General features: G+C 44.3%; 1 protein-coding gene across 2 annotated transcripts in view; it reads right to left on the reverse strand.

Annotated features, from left to right (window-relative positions):
- Positions 1 to 3,871: 3,871 nt before the first annotated feature.
- The window catches only part of ptdss2 (phosphatidylserine synthase 2), a 46,188-nt gene continuing 33,500 nt past the window's right edge, over positions 3,872 to 16,559 (reverse strand). For both annotated transcript variants that reach the window (XM_041837641.2, XM_045227107.1), the window contains exons 7-13: positions 16,118 to 16,168; positions 15,835 to 15,948; positions 15,431 to 15,549; positions 15,094 to 15,208; positions 12,755 to 12,900; positions 12,446 to 12,631; positions 3,872 to 5,909 (exon numbers count right to left, since the gene is read on the reverse strand). In XM_041837641.2, coding sequence (XP_041693575.2) covers positions 5,756 to 5,909; positions 12,446 to 12,631; positions 12,755 to 12,900; positions 15,094 to 15,208; positions 15,431 to 15,549; positions 15,835 to 15,948; positions 16,118 to 16,168 — 885 coding nt within the window. In that variant the 3' untranslated portion in view covers positions 3,872 to 5,755. The remainder of the gene's footprint in view (positions 5,910 to 12,445; positions 12,632 to 12,754; positions 12,901 to 15,093; positions 15,209 to 15,430; positions 15,550 to 15,834; positions 15,949 to 16,117; positions 16,169 to 16,559) is intronic.

The following is a 16,559-nucleotide window of genomic DNA, read 5'->3' on the forward strand; positions in this document are numbered from 1 at the left end:
AGGTTCTGGTTTCAATTATGGACTATTTTGCCATAGAGGAACTAGATCACTGCCTACGTCACTATATCCGCTTGAATAAAATACAAAATAGTAAATTTACATTTATGTCATTTAGCAGACGCTCTTATCCAGAGCGACTTACAAATTAGTAGCTAGCAAGATGGAGATCACGTAGGCTATTTTTAATGAGTGCATTTCCCAAGTGGCTAGTTTACGTCAAACCACTGCAAAGTTTTTGGCTGCAAACTTTGGTTTTGAATCGCAACGTTCTGGCATGTATGCCTCGTGATTTGTTGGTAGAGTCCCCAGAGCCCCCACCCACCCAATCAACGTAGGCAATGACGTAGTTCCTCTATGCCAAAAGAGTCCATCATTGAAGCCAGACTAGTCACTGTTGCTTGTTTTCGAGACTAAGCAGGTTTTGGGATCAATCCCATTTCAGTGATGTCAGCTTGGGGAAGTGAATTGAAAAGTACACATTGAAAATAATGAGCAATTATCAACCCATGATTTGAATTTCAATCATCATCAGAGTTTCCTGAATTGAAATAGAATTGACCCGAAATCCTGATCCTTAGCAAGGGGCACGCTAGACTGAATTCCCAGGCCCACGTCTAAAATAATAACAAAGAAAACAAAATTCTAAGTGTCATCTTCAAGAGACTCCACCATATAACACAGTACAAGAAAACGGGTACAGACTTAGATACTTCAGCTAAATAGTATTTTTATGTTTAAGTTGTACGTTGTTCAGGCAGCCTGAACATTCAAAGAAGGGGGCAAAATGTTCTGAAACCAATTTCTTTTTTTAACACACAAACACACACACACACACACACACACACACAGTTCCAGTAAAAAGTTTAGACACACCTACTCATTCAAGGGTTTTTCTTTATTTGTACTATATTCTACATTGTAGAATAACAGTGAAGACATCAAAACTATGAAAAACACAAATTGAATCATGTAGTAACCAAAAAAAGTGTTAAGAAAAATCAAAATATATTTTAGATTCTTCAAAGTAGCCACCCTTTGTCTTGATGACAGCTTTGCACACGCTTGGCATTCTCTCACCCAGCTTCATGAGGTAGTCAGCTGGAATGCGTTTCAATTAACAGGTGTGCCTTATTAAAAGTTACATTTGTGGAATTTCTTTCCTTCTTAATGCGTTTGAGCCAATCAGTTGTGTTGTGACAAGGTAGGGGTGGTATACAGAAGATAGCCCTATTTGGTAAAAGACCACGTCCCTATTATGGAAAGAACAGCTCAAATAAGCAAAGAGAAACGACAGTCCATCATTACTTTAAGACATGAAGGTCAGTCAATACGGACATTTTCAAGAACTTTGAACGTTTCTTCAAGTGCAGTCGCAAAACCATCAAGCGCTATGATGAAACTGGCTCTCATGTGGACCGCCACAGGAAAGGAAGACCTAGAGTTACCTCTGCTGCAGAGGATAAGTTCATCAGAGTTACCAGCCTCAGAAATTGCAGCCCAAACTTCAAGTAACAGACACATCTCAACATCAACTGTTCAGAGAAGACTGCGTGAATCAGGCCTTCATGGTCGAATTGCTGCAAAGAAACCACTACTAAAGGACACCAGTAAGAAGAAGAGACTTGCTTGGGCCAAGAAACACGAGCAATGGACATTAGACAGGTGGAAATCTGTCCTTTGGTCTGAGTCCAAATTTGAGATTTTTGGTTCCAAACGCCGTGTCTTTGTGAGACGCAGGGCAGGTGAACGGATGATCTCCGCATGTGTGGTTCCCACCGTGAAGCATGGAGGTGGTGGTGTGGGGGTACTTTGCTGGTGATTTATTTAGAATTCAAGGCACACTTAACCGGCATGGCTACCACAGCATTCTGCAGCGATACGCTATCCCATCTGGTTTGCGCTTAGTTGGAATATCAATTGTTTTTCAACAGGACAATGACCCAACACACCTCCAGGATGTGTAAGGGCTATTTGACCAAGAAGAAGAGTGGTGGAGTGCTGCATCAGATGACCTGGCCTCCACAATCCCCCGACCTCAACCCAATTTAGATGGTTTGGGATGAGTTGGACCGCGGAGTGAAGGAAAAGCAGCCAATACGTGCTCAGCATATGTGGGAACTCCTTCAAGACTGTTGGAACAGCATTCCTCATGAAGCTGGTTGAGAGAATGCCAAGAGTTTTCAAAGCTGTCATCAAGGCAAAGGGTGGCTACTTTAAAGAATTTAAAATCTAAAACATATTTTGATTTGTTTAACACTTTTTTAGTTACTACATGATTCCATATGTGTTGTTTCATAGTTTTGATGTCTTTATTATTATTCTACAACGTAGAAAATAGTCAAAATAAAGAAAAACCCTTGAATGAGTGGGCGTGTCCTAACATTTGACTGGTACAGTGTGTGTGTGTGTGTGTGTGTATGTACAGTGCTATGAAAAAGTATTTGCCCCCTTTCTAATTTTCTCTACTTTTGCATATTTGTGATACTGAATGTTATCAGAGCTTCAACTAAAACCAAATATTAGATAAAGGGAACATAAGTGAACAAATAACACAATTACATATTTATTTCATAAACAAAGTTATGCAACACCCAATTCCCCTGTGTGAAAAAGTAATTGCCCCCTTACACTCAATAACTGGTTCTGCCACCTTTAGCTGCAATGACTCCAACCAAATGCTTCCTATAGTTGTTGAAGCATCCACAAACCATCACCACCACGCTTGACCTTTGGTATGATGTTCTTACTGTGGAATGCAGAGTTTGGTTTTCGCCAGGCATTACTGGAACCATGTCGTCCAAAAAGTTATACGTTTTGAATGATCTGTCCATAGAACGTTCTTCCAAGAGTCTTGATGATCACCCAGGTGCTTTTTGGCAAACTTGAGTCAACCTTTTGGACGAGATGGGTCCCATTATGCCTGGCGAAAACCAAACTCTGCATTCCACAGTAAGAACATCATACCAAAGGTCAAGCATGGTGGTGGTGGTGTGATGGTTTGGGGATGCTTTGCTGCCTCAGGACCTAGACGACTTGCCTTAATAGAAGGAACCATGAATTCTGCTCTGTATCAGAGAATTCTACAGGAGAATGTCAGACCATCCGTCTGTGAGCTGAAGCTGAAGCGCAGCTGGGTCATGCAGCAAGACAACGATCCAAAACACACAATCAAGTCTACATGAAAATTCCTAAAAAGCAACAAATTGGAAGTTTTGGAATGGCCTAGTCAAAGTCCAGACCTAATCCCAATTGAGATGTTGTGGCAGGACTTGAAACGAGCAGTTCATGCTTGAAAACCCACACGTCACTGAGTTAAAGCAGTTCTGCATGGAAGAGTGGGCCAAAATTCCTCCACAGCGACGTGAGAGACTGATCAACAACTACAGGAAGCATTTGGTTGGAGTCATTGCAGCTAAAGGTGGCACACCAGTTATTGAGTGTAAGGGGGCAATTACTTTTTCACACAGGGGAATTGGGTGTTGCATAACTTTGTTTATGAAATAAATGAAATAAATATGTAATTGTTGTGTTATTTGTTCACTTATGTTCCCTTTATCTATTAGGTTTTGGTTGAAGATCTGATAACATTCAGTATTACAAATATGCAAAAGTAGAGAACATTAGAAAGGGGGCAAATACATTTTCATAGCACTGCATATGTATACACATACATACATACATACATACATACATACATACATACATACATACATCATCATTATTTCCAGAAATATTACTGTTAGGAGAGAGGAAAAGCATTACAATTAAAAATGAAACTGTTGAGAAATATATATGTAGACTTTTTACATTTACATTTGAGTCATTTAGCAGTGCAGTTAGTGAGTGCATACATTTTTTATATTTTTTATACTGGTCCCCCGTGGGAATCGAACCCACAACCCTGGTGTTGCAAGGGCCATGCTCTACCAACTGAGCTACACGGGACTTCAATGGCAATGCTACGTTGCACCACAGCCCAGTTTATAACCAGCACATAACATGTTAAATAATTGGCGTTCAATGAGAAGCCCTCTTCTTTTAAGGTTTAGAGCTGCTGGCTTACATTCACAATAGATTATAAATGGCATTAAGCATGTTATAGGTCACATCAGGCAGTTTGGAACTATTTAGCACAAGTCTTCTACTCTCCATCCAGGGACATACATACAGTAATACCTATTGCGACACACAACTAGTTATTTTACATCGGATGGTGCTTGGAACACATGGAATCAAGGTGCCCAAGTTCATGTCCCAGCAGAGTCAACATTGAGCTCTGAGCAGTGCAAAGGCTGCCCATTTTAGTCTTATCTTTTTGATGTGCTTTTTTTCTCTCCCTTATTTATTGGGAGGGTGAACCCCAACACAAGTGGATTAAGTCTGTAGCCAACCATCCATAACGTGGACAACTCTCTACACGCTTCCTTAAAAGAAGTCCCTTCATGTCACCTAGGCTTGACGTTCGCCCATGCTGAACAGTGCGACGAGGGGCAAATCGTTCCGTAGAACTGTAGCGACCACTTCAACTTGAAAGCCAACACTAATTGTTACCTGTCACCTGGCTTTTGGCTATTCTGAGACTTATTTCCCATGAATGGCACCAGTGTGATTAATTAAGAAATGAGAGAGACTAAATAAAAACAGGTGTGTCAGATGTCGTTCAAATTTCCCCAATGGCTATGTGTGCCCTCCGTTCTTGAAGCATATTTAGAATTGTACAGATGTTCATTCTGTATTGAAAGCGTTTTTTGGCCGGCTTTGCAATACCTTGCATCCCTCCTCTCCAGCTTGGAGTCCAATTTGGTTATGTTACAGCCATCATTACCACGTTGCTAGGATCTAATGATGATATTGCACCTCTACGGCATTGGGACTTTGTAAACTTAATTTCCCTAGCGCAGGTTCTGAGCGGCACAGCCCAAGCGGTTTAGTCAGGGTTTCCCAAACTCGATCCTGGTGCGCCACCTGGGTCCACATTTAGTTTTTTGCCCTAGCACTACACAGCTGATTCAAATAATCAAAGCTTGATGATTAGTTGGTTATTTGAATCAGCTGTGTAGTGCTAGGTCAAAAACCGAAACGTGCCTCCTGGGGCACCCCAGGACCGACTTTGGGAAAGCCTGGTTTAGCAGAGTATGGCTTGAGCAGGGATGAGTTCAAAGCTTTGGCTGTTACTTAGCTTGTAGGTATGGCTGCTGGCCCCTTGGGGGTTCAGTTCCTCTCCCTCTCAATCCTTGCTTCATCCTGATTACATTACATGATTACATGTAAGTTAACATAATTCTGCCATGGTGAAAACAAATCTATGATCTGTCCCAACCCAATACCCTTTGTGATCCCAGTTTAGCGCAATTTTGTTGACCCAATTACATTTCAACACATAACAGAATAATAAATCACCCCCGTAAAGTTCCCAGCACGATTACACAATAAACGTAAATGAGGTAAATCCCTGTAGTATGAGATAGCTAGCTGACACCCCAACCCAAAGTCCCTGTCCGGTGTTTTGTTCTGTGATTAGTGATAACAGTGAAAAGCCAGCATAGGAAACAACGACTATGACTCTGTTCAGGTAGGCACAAGAACAACATCCCCCTTCCCCCAGACAGACAGACAGACATACATACACACACACCTCCTCACACCTCTACACTTGCAGGTGACCTGCGTGTGTAAGGTGATAGGGATTTTTGAGGCTCTTCTCTTTGTCCTTTTCCCCACCCCCTACCAGCGGTGCAACGGCAGGCCCCGCCTCTCAGGACTTCCTGTGTCGGAGTGACTCGGAGATGCCGTTGAGTTTGCTGCGTCCCGACGGGGTTGCCGTGCCACCGTTGCCATGGGGACGGTCGCTGTCCCCTGTAACCTCCTGCTTCCGTCTGCGAGCATCTTTGTAGCGGAGAGTGATGTCACTGCGGGTAGAGCAGAGGAGGACAGTCAAGGGGGTTGAGAGAATGCCAAGAGTGTGCAAAGCTGTCATCAAGGCAAAGGGTGGCTATTTGAAGAATCTCAAATATAAAATATATTTTGATATGTTTAACACTTTTTTGGTTACTACAAAATTCCATATGTGTTATTGCATAGTTTTGATGTCTTCACTATTATTCTACAATGTAAAATTTTTTAAAAAATAAAGAAAAACCCTTGAATGAGTGGGTGTGTCCAAACATTTGACTGGTAGTGTACATAGGTTGTGTGTCTGTCAAACACACAGCTTGGGAGGAGGACACCACTTTTCAAGTCTGTTTAAAGATGCTATGTCCAGATAACATGCGGCTATATTCCTCTGTGTGCTTCAGAACCATGCCTGAAGATAGTTGGTGGGAGGTGCAGGGTGAGGAGCTGTTGATCTGATTGGCTGTCAGAGGACGGCGGGCGGGGTGGAGTCAGCATGCTGACTGACAGGTTGAAGGACAACACAGTAACAATCTCCCTATTCTCATAGCAACAGTTGCCTGTGATGAAACCCTTGGCCACACTTTATAACTGCTAATAATAAAGCTAGGACGGCATCCCTAGCCGCGTCCTCAGAGCTTGCGCAGACCAGCTGGCTGGTGTGTTTACGGACATATTCACTCTCTCTCTATCCCAGTCTGCTGTCCCCACATGCTTCAAAATGGCCACCATTGTTCCTGTACCCAAGAAAGCAAAGGTAACTGAACTAAATGACTATCACCCGTAGCACTCACCTCTGTCATCATGAAGTGCTTTGAGAGACTAGTCAAGAATAATATCACCTCTACCTTACCTGTCACCCTAGACTTACTTCAATTAGCTTACCACCCCAATAGATCCACAGACGATGTAAACGCCATCACACTGCACACTGCCCTAACCCATCTGGACAAGAGGAATACCTATGTAAGAATGCTGTTCATTGACTATAGCTCAGCATTCAACACCATAGTACCCTCCAAGCTCATCATTAAGCTCGAGGCCCTGGGTCTGAACCCCGCCCTGTGCAAATGGGTCCTGGACTTCCTGACGGGCTGCCCCCGAGGTGGTGAAGGTAGGTAACATCACCTCCACTGATCCTCAACACTGGGGCCCCACAAGGGTGCGTGCTCAGCCCACTCCTGTACTCCCTGTTCACCCATGACTGCGTGGCCAAGCACGCCTCCAACTCAATCATCAAGACGACACAACAGTAGTAGGCTTGATTACCAACAATGACGAGACAGCCTACAGGGAGGAGGTGAGGGCTCTGGGAGTGTGGTGCCATGAAAAGAACCTCTCACTCAACATCAACAAAACAAAAGGAGATGATCGTGGACTTCAGGAAACAGCAGAGGGTGCACCCCCCTATGCATATCGACGGGACCGCAGTGGAGAAGGTGGAAAGCTTCAAGTTCCTTGGCGTCCACATCACTGACAAACTGAAATGGACCACCCACACAGACAGTGTGGTAAAGAAGGTGCAACAGAGCCTCTTCAACCTCAGGAGGCTAAAGAAATTTGGCTTGACAACGAAAACCCTCACAAACCTTTACAGATGCACAATTGAGAGCATCCTGTTGGACTGTATTACCGCCTGGTACGGCAACTGCACCGCCCACAACCGCAGGGCTCTCCAGAGGGTGGTGTGGTCTGCCGAACGCATTACCGGGGGCAAACTACCTGCCCTCCAGGACACCTACAGCACCCGATGTCACAGGAAGGCCAAAAAGATAATCAAGGACATCAACCATCCGAGCCACTGCCTGTTCACCCCGCTATCATCCAGAAGGCGAAGTCAGTATAGGTGCATCAAAGCTGGGACCGAGAGACTGAAAAACAGCTTCTATCTCAAGGCCATCAGACTGTTAAGTAGCCATCACTAGCACATTAGAGGCTGCTGCCTATAGACAGACTAGAAATCACTGGCCACTTTAAGAAATGGAACACTAGTCACTTTAATCATGTTTACATATCTTGCATTACTCATCTCATATGTATATACTATATTCTACTGTATCTTAGTCCATGCCGCTCAGTCATTGCTTGTTCATATATGAATATATTCTTAATTCCATTCCTTACTTAGATTTGTGTGTATTGGGTATATGTTGTGAAATTGTTAGATAATTACTTGTTAGATATTACTGCAGTCGGAGCTAGAAGCACAAGCATTTCGCTACACCCGCAATAACATCTGCTAAACACGTGTATGTGACTAATACATTTGGATTTGATTTGACATCAGCTTTGGAAACCATCCGTGAGTTTCAAGCCATTTTTCGATTTCTTGTAGGGTGACATGGCATGTTACAGGAAATAATAATTGACACAGCATCTTACACCACCAGCTCATGCCATGTCACCCTTTATAAACTGTGTTGGTGGCTAAGGAATGAGTCATACAGTGCATTCGGAAAGTATTCAGACCCCTTCACTTTTTCCACATTTTGTTACGTTAAAGCCTTATTCTAAAATTGATTAAAAACCATTTGTTAAAATCTCATCAATCTACACACAATAACCCATAATGACAAAGCAAAAACAGGTTTTTAGAAATTGTTGAAAATGTATTAAAAATAAAAAATGGAAATATGACATTTACATAAAGTATTCAGACCCTTTACTCAGTACTTTGTTGAAGCATCTTTGGCTGCAATTACAGCCTCGAGTCTTCTTGGGTATGACGCTACAAGCTTGGCACACCTGTATTTGGGGAGTTTCTCCCATTCTTCTCTGCAGATCCTCTCAAGCTCTTTCAGGTTGGATGGGGAGCGTCGCTGCACAGCTATTTTCAGGTCGCACCAGAGATGTTTGATCGGGTTCAAGTTTGGGCTCTGGCTGGGCCACTCAAGGACATTCAGAGACTTGTCCTGAAGCCACTCCTGCGTTGTCTTGGCTGTGTGCTTAGGTTCATTGCCCTGTTTGAAGATTAACCTTCACCCCAGTCTGAGGTCCTGAGCAGGTTTTCATCAAGGATCTCTCTGTACTTTGCTCCGTTCATCTTTCCCTCGATCCTGACTAGTCTCCCAGTCCCTGCCACTGAAAAACATCCCCACAGCATAATGCTGCCACCACCATGCTTCACCGTAGGGATGGTGCCAGGTTTCCTCCAGATGTGACGCTTGGCATTCAGGCCAAAGAGTTCAATCTTGGTTTCATAAGACCAGAGAATCTTGTTTCTCATGGTCTGAGAGTCCTTTAGGTGCCATTTGGCAAACTCCAAGCGGGTTGTCATATGCCTTTTACTGAGGAGTGACTTCCGTCTGGCCACTCTACCATAAAGGCCCGATTGGTGGATTGCTGCAGAGATGGTTGTAGTTCTGGAAGGTTCTCCCATCTCCACAGAGGAACTCTAGAGCTCTGTCAGAGTGACCATTGGGTTCTTGGTCCCCTCCCTGACCAAGGCCCTTCTCCCCCGATTGCTCAGTTTGGCCGGGCGGCCAGCTCTAGGAAGAGTCTTGGTGGTTCCAAACTTCTTCCATTTAAGAATAATGGAGGCCACTGTGTTCTTGGGGACCTTCAATGCTGCAGAAATGTTTTGGTACCCTTCCCCAGATCTGTGCCTCGACACAATCCTGTCTCAGAGCTCTATGGACAATTCCTTCAACCTCATGGCTTGGTTTTTGCTGTGACATGCACTGTCAACTGTGGGACCTTATATAGACAGGTGTGTTCCTTTCCAAATCATGTCCAAATCAATTGAATTTACCACAGGTGGACTCCAATCAAGTTGAAGAAACATCAAGGATGATCAATGGAAACAGGATGCACCTGAGCTCAATTTCGAGTCACATAGCAAAGGGTCTGAAAACGTATGTAAATAAGGGTATTTTTAAAAAAAAATTATTTTATAAATTTGCAAAAATGTCTAAACCTGTTTTCGCTTCGTCATTATGGGGTATTGTGTGTAGATTGATGAGGAATTGTTTTTATTTAATCAATTTCAGAATAAGGCTGTAACATAACAAAATGTGGAAAAAGGGAAGTGGTCTGAATACTTTCCGAATACACTGTAGTCATAGCTTCCTAATGTTCCACAACGACACTTTGAAGTGTGCACTTGACCACTTCCACTTCATTTAAAGTGTTTTCACTGATCAAACCCTCTTCTACTTGAGGAACCATCCGAGAGTGAAAAGACAAAAAGGCCTGAGGGTCAGAAAACAAAACAAAAAAACAGGAAGAGGATAGATGATGTACGACACGGCATAACCCGAAAACAACATGCATCATGGGAAGGATTCATTCTGTGGAGGAAAACATGGATACATTTTGGATCCATAGAAGGTGAGGTGGTGGGTGGAAGGGTGATGATGATGGCACCACGGCAAACCACAGATACATAGGAGAAAAGGCACAGCCTCGCTCCTACACCTACCTTACTGGACATGAACATTGCCGCTGAGAACGAGAAGGGACACGAGGAGGGGTGGAGAACACAGACGAGAAGCTTTAACATGCAGGGCTAATATACCCAGTCACGTCCAGCATGGGGGGGGGCGCAACATAAAACAAATTAGCACACTCAGCCCCGGAAAAAACAAAATATAAAACAACCATTATACCATATTGGGAGGAGATGCATGGAATAAAAAGTTAACAAAAAATCTACAACAACAAAAAATACACAATAAAGAAATAGATGGAAACGTATTACATTACTAAAATAAGAATGGGCAATTATTGAACATAGGGTTCCATGAATCAACATAAATGTACAGTGGGGAAAAAAAGTATTTAGTCAGCCACCAATTGTGCAAGTTCTCCCACTTAAAAAGATGAGAGAGGCCTGTAATTTTCATCATAGGTACACGTCAACTATGACAGACAAATTGAGGAAAAGAAATCCAGAAAATCACATTGTAGGATTTTTAATGAATTTATTTGCAAATGATGGTGGAAAATAAGTATTTGGTCACCTACAAACAAGAAAGATTTCTGTCTCTCACAGACCTGTAACTTCTTCTTTAAGAGGCTCCTCTGTCCTCCACTCGTTACCTGTATTAATGGCACCTGTTTGAACTTGTTATCAGTATAAAAGACACCTGTCCACAACCTCAAACAGTCATACTCCAAACTCCACTATGGCCAAGACCAAAGAGCTGTCAAAGGACACCAGAAACTAAATTGTAGACCTGCACCAGGCAGGGAAGACTGAATCTGCAATAGGTAAGCAGCTTGGTTTGAAGAAATCAACTGTGGGAGCAATTATTACGAAATGGAAGACATACAAGACCACTGATAATCTCCCTCGATCTGGGGCTCCACGCAAGATCTCACCCCGTGGGGTCAAAATGATCACAGAACCACACGGGGGGACCTAGTGAATGACCTGCAGAGAGCTGGGACCAAAGTAACAAAGCCTACCATCAGTAACACACTACGCCGCCAGGGACTCAAATCCTGCAGTGCCAGGCGTGTCCCCCTGCTTAAGCCAGTACATGTCCAGGCCCGTCTGAAGTTTGGATGATCCAGAAGAGGATTGGGAGAATGTCATATGGTCAGATGAAACCAAAATAGAACTTGTCGTGTTTGGAGGACAAAGAATGCTGAGTTGCATCCTAAGAATACCATACCTCCTGTGAAGCATGGGGGTGGAAACATCATGCTTTGGGGCTGTTTTTCTGCAAAGGTACCAGGACGACTGATCCGTGTAAAGGAAAGAATGAATGGGGCCATGTATCGTGAGATTTTGAGTGAAAACCTCCTTCCATCAGCAAGGGCATTGAAGATGAAACGTGGCTGGGTCTTTCAGCATGACAATGATCCCAAACACACCGCCCGGGCAATGAAGGAGTGGCTTCGTAAGAAGCATTTCAAGGTCCTGGAGTGGCCTAGCCAGTCTCCAGATCTCAACCCCATAGAAAATCTTTGGAGGGAGTTTTAAGTCCGTGTTGCCCAGCGACAGCCCCAAAACATCACTGCTCTAGAGGAGATCTGCATGGAGGAATGGGCCAAAATACCAGCAACAGTGTGAGAAAACCTTGTGAAGACTTACAGAAAACGTTTGACCTGTGTCATTGCCAACAAAGGGTATATAACAAAGTATTGAGAAACTTTTGTTATTGACCAAATACTTATTTTCCACCATAATTTGCAAATAAATTCATTAAAAATCCTACAATGTGATTTTCTGGATTTTTTCCCCTCATTTTGTCTGTCATAGTTGACGTGTACCTATGATGAAAATTACAGGCCTCTCTCATCTTTTTAAGTGGGAGAACTTGCACAATTGGTGGCTGACTAAATACTTTTTTTCCCCACTGTATGTCTTCACGCAAGGCATTTCTTATCAATTGACAATTCATTAATGTTGATGGTAATCGGAATGTTAAGTGTTACCAAAGCATGTCTGCATGCCACAGTTAACAGAAGAGACCAGAATGACTCCAGTTCATGACCCTAACACTGCTAGAGAAAGACCCGTTTTATTCCACATTCTTGTCATTATTGCTATGTTCTACAACAGACGACTCAGAGGAGGAGACTGGCAGACTGGTTGGCAGCTTACCGGATGAAGAAGCGCCACAATGTCCAGGTGAGGATGAGGACGATGCCCAGGAACCAGCACTGGGTGACGAAGAAGGGGATGGGCAGCATGATGGTCCTGGGGTCGTATTTGACCACGATGAGGAACTCGGTCACGGTGATGGCCGCCACAAGCCACGCCTGCTGCCCCAGCTTCCTATAGAACTTCCTGAGGGAGGAAGGGGGAGAAAGAGAGAGACGGGGGATTTAATGGCTAGAAAGGGAAAGGGGGATACCTAGTCAGTTGTAATGACACACTGTACACAATACACACAGTGTTACTAATACTCACGGGTCGTCCATGAAGTCGTATATCTCCCTCATGGCCACGCCGCCCACGTTGACGAAGAAGACGAGGCGAAGCAACACCAGGTAGTGCTCCGGGGGCATCCACAGCACAAACTTCAGGTAGAAGGTGTTCAGCTCCGCCAGCAGGAACTAACAGAGGGCGAGAGAGAGTGGAGAGGCAAGCGACAGAGATTAGTGTGAGGGGGTGAGAGAGCGACATAGACAGACAGTCGACAGAGAGAGTACTACACCGGCTCCGACGCTCGTCGGATGTGGCAGGGCTTGCAAACTATTACAGACTACAAAAGGGAAGCACAGCCGCAAGCTGCCCAGTGACACGAGCCTACCAGACGAACTAAATCACTTCTATGCTCGCTTCGAGGCAAGCAACACTGAAGCATGCATGAGAGCATCAGCTGTTCCGGATGACTATGTGATCACGCTCTCCGTAGCCGATGTGAGTAAGATTTTTAAGCAGGTCAACATTCACAAAGCCGCAGGGCCAGGACGTGTACTCCAAGCATGCGCTGACCAACTGGCAAGTGTCTTCAACATGTCCCTGACTGAGTCTGTAATACCAACATGTTTCAAGCAGACCACCATAGTCCCTGTGCCCAACAGCACTAAGATAACCTGCCTAAATGACTACCGACCCGTAGCACTCACATCTGTAGCCATGAAGTGCTTTAATAATAATAATAATATGCCATTTAGCAGACGCTTTTATCCAAAGCGACTTACAGTCATGCGTGCATACATTTTTGTGTATGGGTGGTCCCGGGGATCGAACCCACTACCTTGGCGTTACAAGCGCCGTGCTCTACCAGCTGAGCTACAGAGGGCTTTGAAAGGCTGGTCATGGCTCACATCAACACCATTATCCCAGAAACCCTAGACCCACTAATTTGAATACCGCCCCAACAGATCCACAGATGATGCTATCTCTATTGCACTCCGCACTGCCCTTTCCCACCTGGACAAGAGGAACACCTACGTGAGAATGCTATTCATTGACTACAGCTCAGCATTCAACACCATAGTGCCCTCAAACTCGTCACTAAGCTAAGGACCCTGGGACTAAACACCTCCCTCTGCAACTGGATCCTGGACTTCCTGACGGGCCGCCCCAGGTGGTAAGGGTAGGTAACAACACATCTGCCACGCTGATCCTCAACATGGGGGGCCCCTCAGGGGTGCGTGCTCAGTCCCCTCCTGTACTCCCTGTTCACCCATGACTGCATGGCCAGGCACGACTCCAACACTATCATTAAGTTTGCCAACGACACAAAAGTGGTAGGCCTGATCACCGACAACGATGAGACAGCCTATAGGGAGGAGGTCAGAGACCTGGCCGTGTGGTTCCAGGATAACAACCTCTCCCTTAACGTGATCAAGACAAAGGAGAATATTGTGGACTACAGGGAAAAAAAGAGGACTGAGCACAACCCCATTCTCATCGACCGGGCTGTAGTGGAACAGGTTGAGAGCTTCAAGTTCCTTGGTGTCCACATCACCAACAAACTATCATGGTCCAAACACACCAAGACAGTCGTGAAGAGGGTACGACAAAGCCTATTCCCCCTCAGGAGACTGAAAAGATTTGGCATGGGTCCTTAGATCCTCAAATAGTTATACAGCTGCACCATCGAGAGCATCCTGACTGGTTGCATCAACGCCTGGTATGGCAACTGCTCGGCCTCCGACCGCAAGGCACTACAGAGGGTAGTGCTTACGGCCCAGTACATCACTGGGGCCAAGCTTCCTGCCATCCAGGACCTCTATACCATGACTCCAGTCACCCTAGTCATAGACTGGTCTCTCTGCTACCGCATGGCAAGCGGTACCGGAGCGCCAAGTCTAGGTCCAAAAGGCTTCTTAACAGCTTCAATCCCCAAGCCATAAGACTCTTGAACAGCTAATCATGGCTACCCAGACTTTTGCATTGTCCCCCCCACCCCACCCCACCCCATCTTTTACGCTGCTGCTACTCTGTTTATTATCTATGCATAGTCACTTTAACTCTACCCACATGTACATATTACCTCTATTACCTCTACTAACCGGTGCCCCCGCACATTGACTCTGTACCGGTACCCCCTGTATATAGCCTCCCTACTGTTATATTATTTTACTGCTGCTCTTTAATTATTTTTAACGTAACACTTTTTTTCTTAAAACTGCATTGTTGGTTAAGGGCTTGTAAGTAAGCATTTCACTGTATGGTTTACACCTGTTGTATTCTGCACATGTGGCAAATAACATTTGATTTGATTTAAGTGAGAGCGAGAGAGAGGTGAGAGAAATTAGAGAGCGCAACAGTGAGAGAGAGAGATTGAGTCTCACCATGAAGATGATGCCCAGGACAGCCAGCCACCTGCGTAGGTTGGAGGCAGGCTTCCACTCAAACTTGACCCAGCTGTAGGGTGTGAACTGGAAGGCCATGCGCTTGATCTTCCCCCTGATTAACAAACACACACATATCATACACCATCCATCCCTAATAAGAAATGAGAACCTTCTATAAGAAACTACTACTACAAACTCTTTGATAGGAGAATATTAGGGATGGATGGTGTAAACAACGCCCATATCTATAACTCTTATGACGTTGGGACTTGGAACTTCTTTGTGCACAAGCGTAACCAAGCGTAACCAAGGTTCCAGGAGGTGGGCAGCGTACTTGTATGTGGGGATGTTCCACAGTCCCTGCCACTGGTAGGGCTTCATAGACAGCCAGCCTAAGGTCTTCATCCCAGCGTAGATCCCCAGGCCATTACACACCAGCACATCCATTATCCACTGAAAAGACACAGACATGACATTTAGGATTCACAGAGAGAGACATGGCATTCAGCATTCACTGAGGACAAAATCCTAACTCAAGCTTTCTGCACATAACATTCAACATCTACTGACAAACACTTGAAATTCAATAAAGTCAGTTGCTTTTGAATTGCCTCCCAGTATCAAAACAGACTAAACATCCAGTATCCAAATTGTAAATCAATAGTGAAATCAACAGTGGACAAAAATATCCTTGTCAGTTACAATTGTGTGTTATGAAGAAGAAGAAGAGGTACATACATGGTCCCACCAGCACTCAGAGAAGTTGGGGAGCTGGTGCTCCAGGCTGTACTCCAGGAACTCGAACATCACACTGATGATCATACACATCCACCAGTCTCTGATCACAAGTGTCTGACAGATGAAGAGGGAGACGGAGATGTGAATTCGGTTGTTGTGGATTTCTGTAAGCAGTTGCCCACCACTGTGTATGATGATGTCACATTGCTAACTCTACCTTTAATCCAGTACTTAATCAAGTATTAAATATAGGCCTAAAATACAGTACACTACTCAGACCCACCTTAATATACCAGCCAAGAAAGTGAGCGGGGACAAAGCCATCCATCTTGTCCTGCAAAAACAGCATTCTTGTAATAATTCTTAACCTTACCACTCATTGACCATTTGATATTGTATGAGACTACCTTGGACAAGGACTATATGACACACTCATGAAGAGTGCATTCCATAGATGTTTCATTAATGACAACACCTACAACATTGTGTAACACAGGTCAACGAATGTTGAATACTTATCGTTACTAGTGAGATTCCAGTAACCAATCATATTATATTATGATATGTTCAGAAGCTGCATGACGAGCAGTTTATGTTGAGCCAATCAAAACACAATATTATATCTTAGTCCCTCTCCTAACCACACATTCTACACCAGTGGACGCCAACATGTTAAAAAGGAGCTAGAACGGAACGTGAAGAGATACCGCCATTCTATGGAAGAA

This window comes from Coregonus clupeaformis, chromosome 19 (assembly GCF_020615455.1).
Source record: "Coregonus clupeaformis isolate EN_2021a chromosome 19, ASM2061545v1, whole genome shotgun sequence".
Classification (NCBI taxonomy): domain Eukaryota; kingdom Metazoa; phylum Chordata; class Actinopteri; order Salmoniformes; family Salmonidae; genus Coregonus; species Coregonus clupeaformis.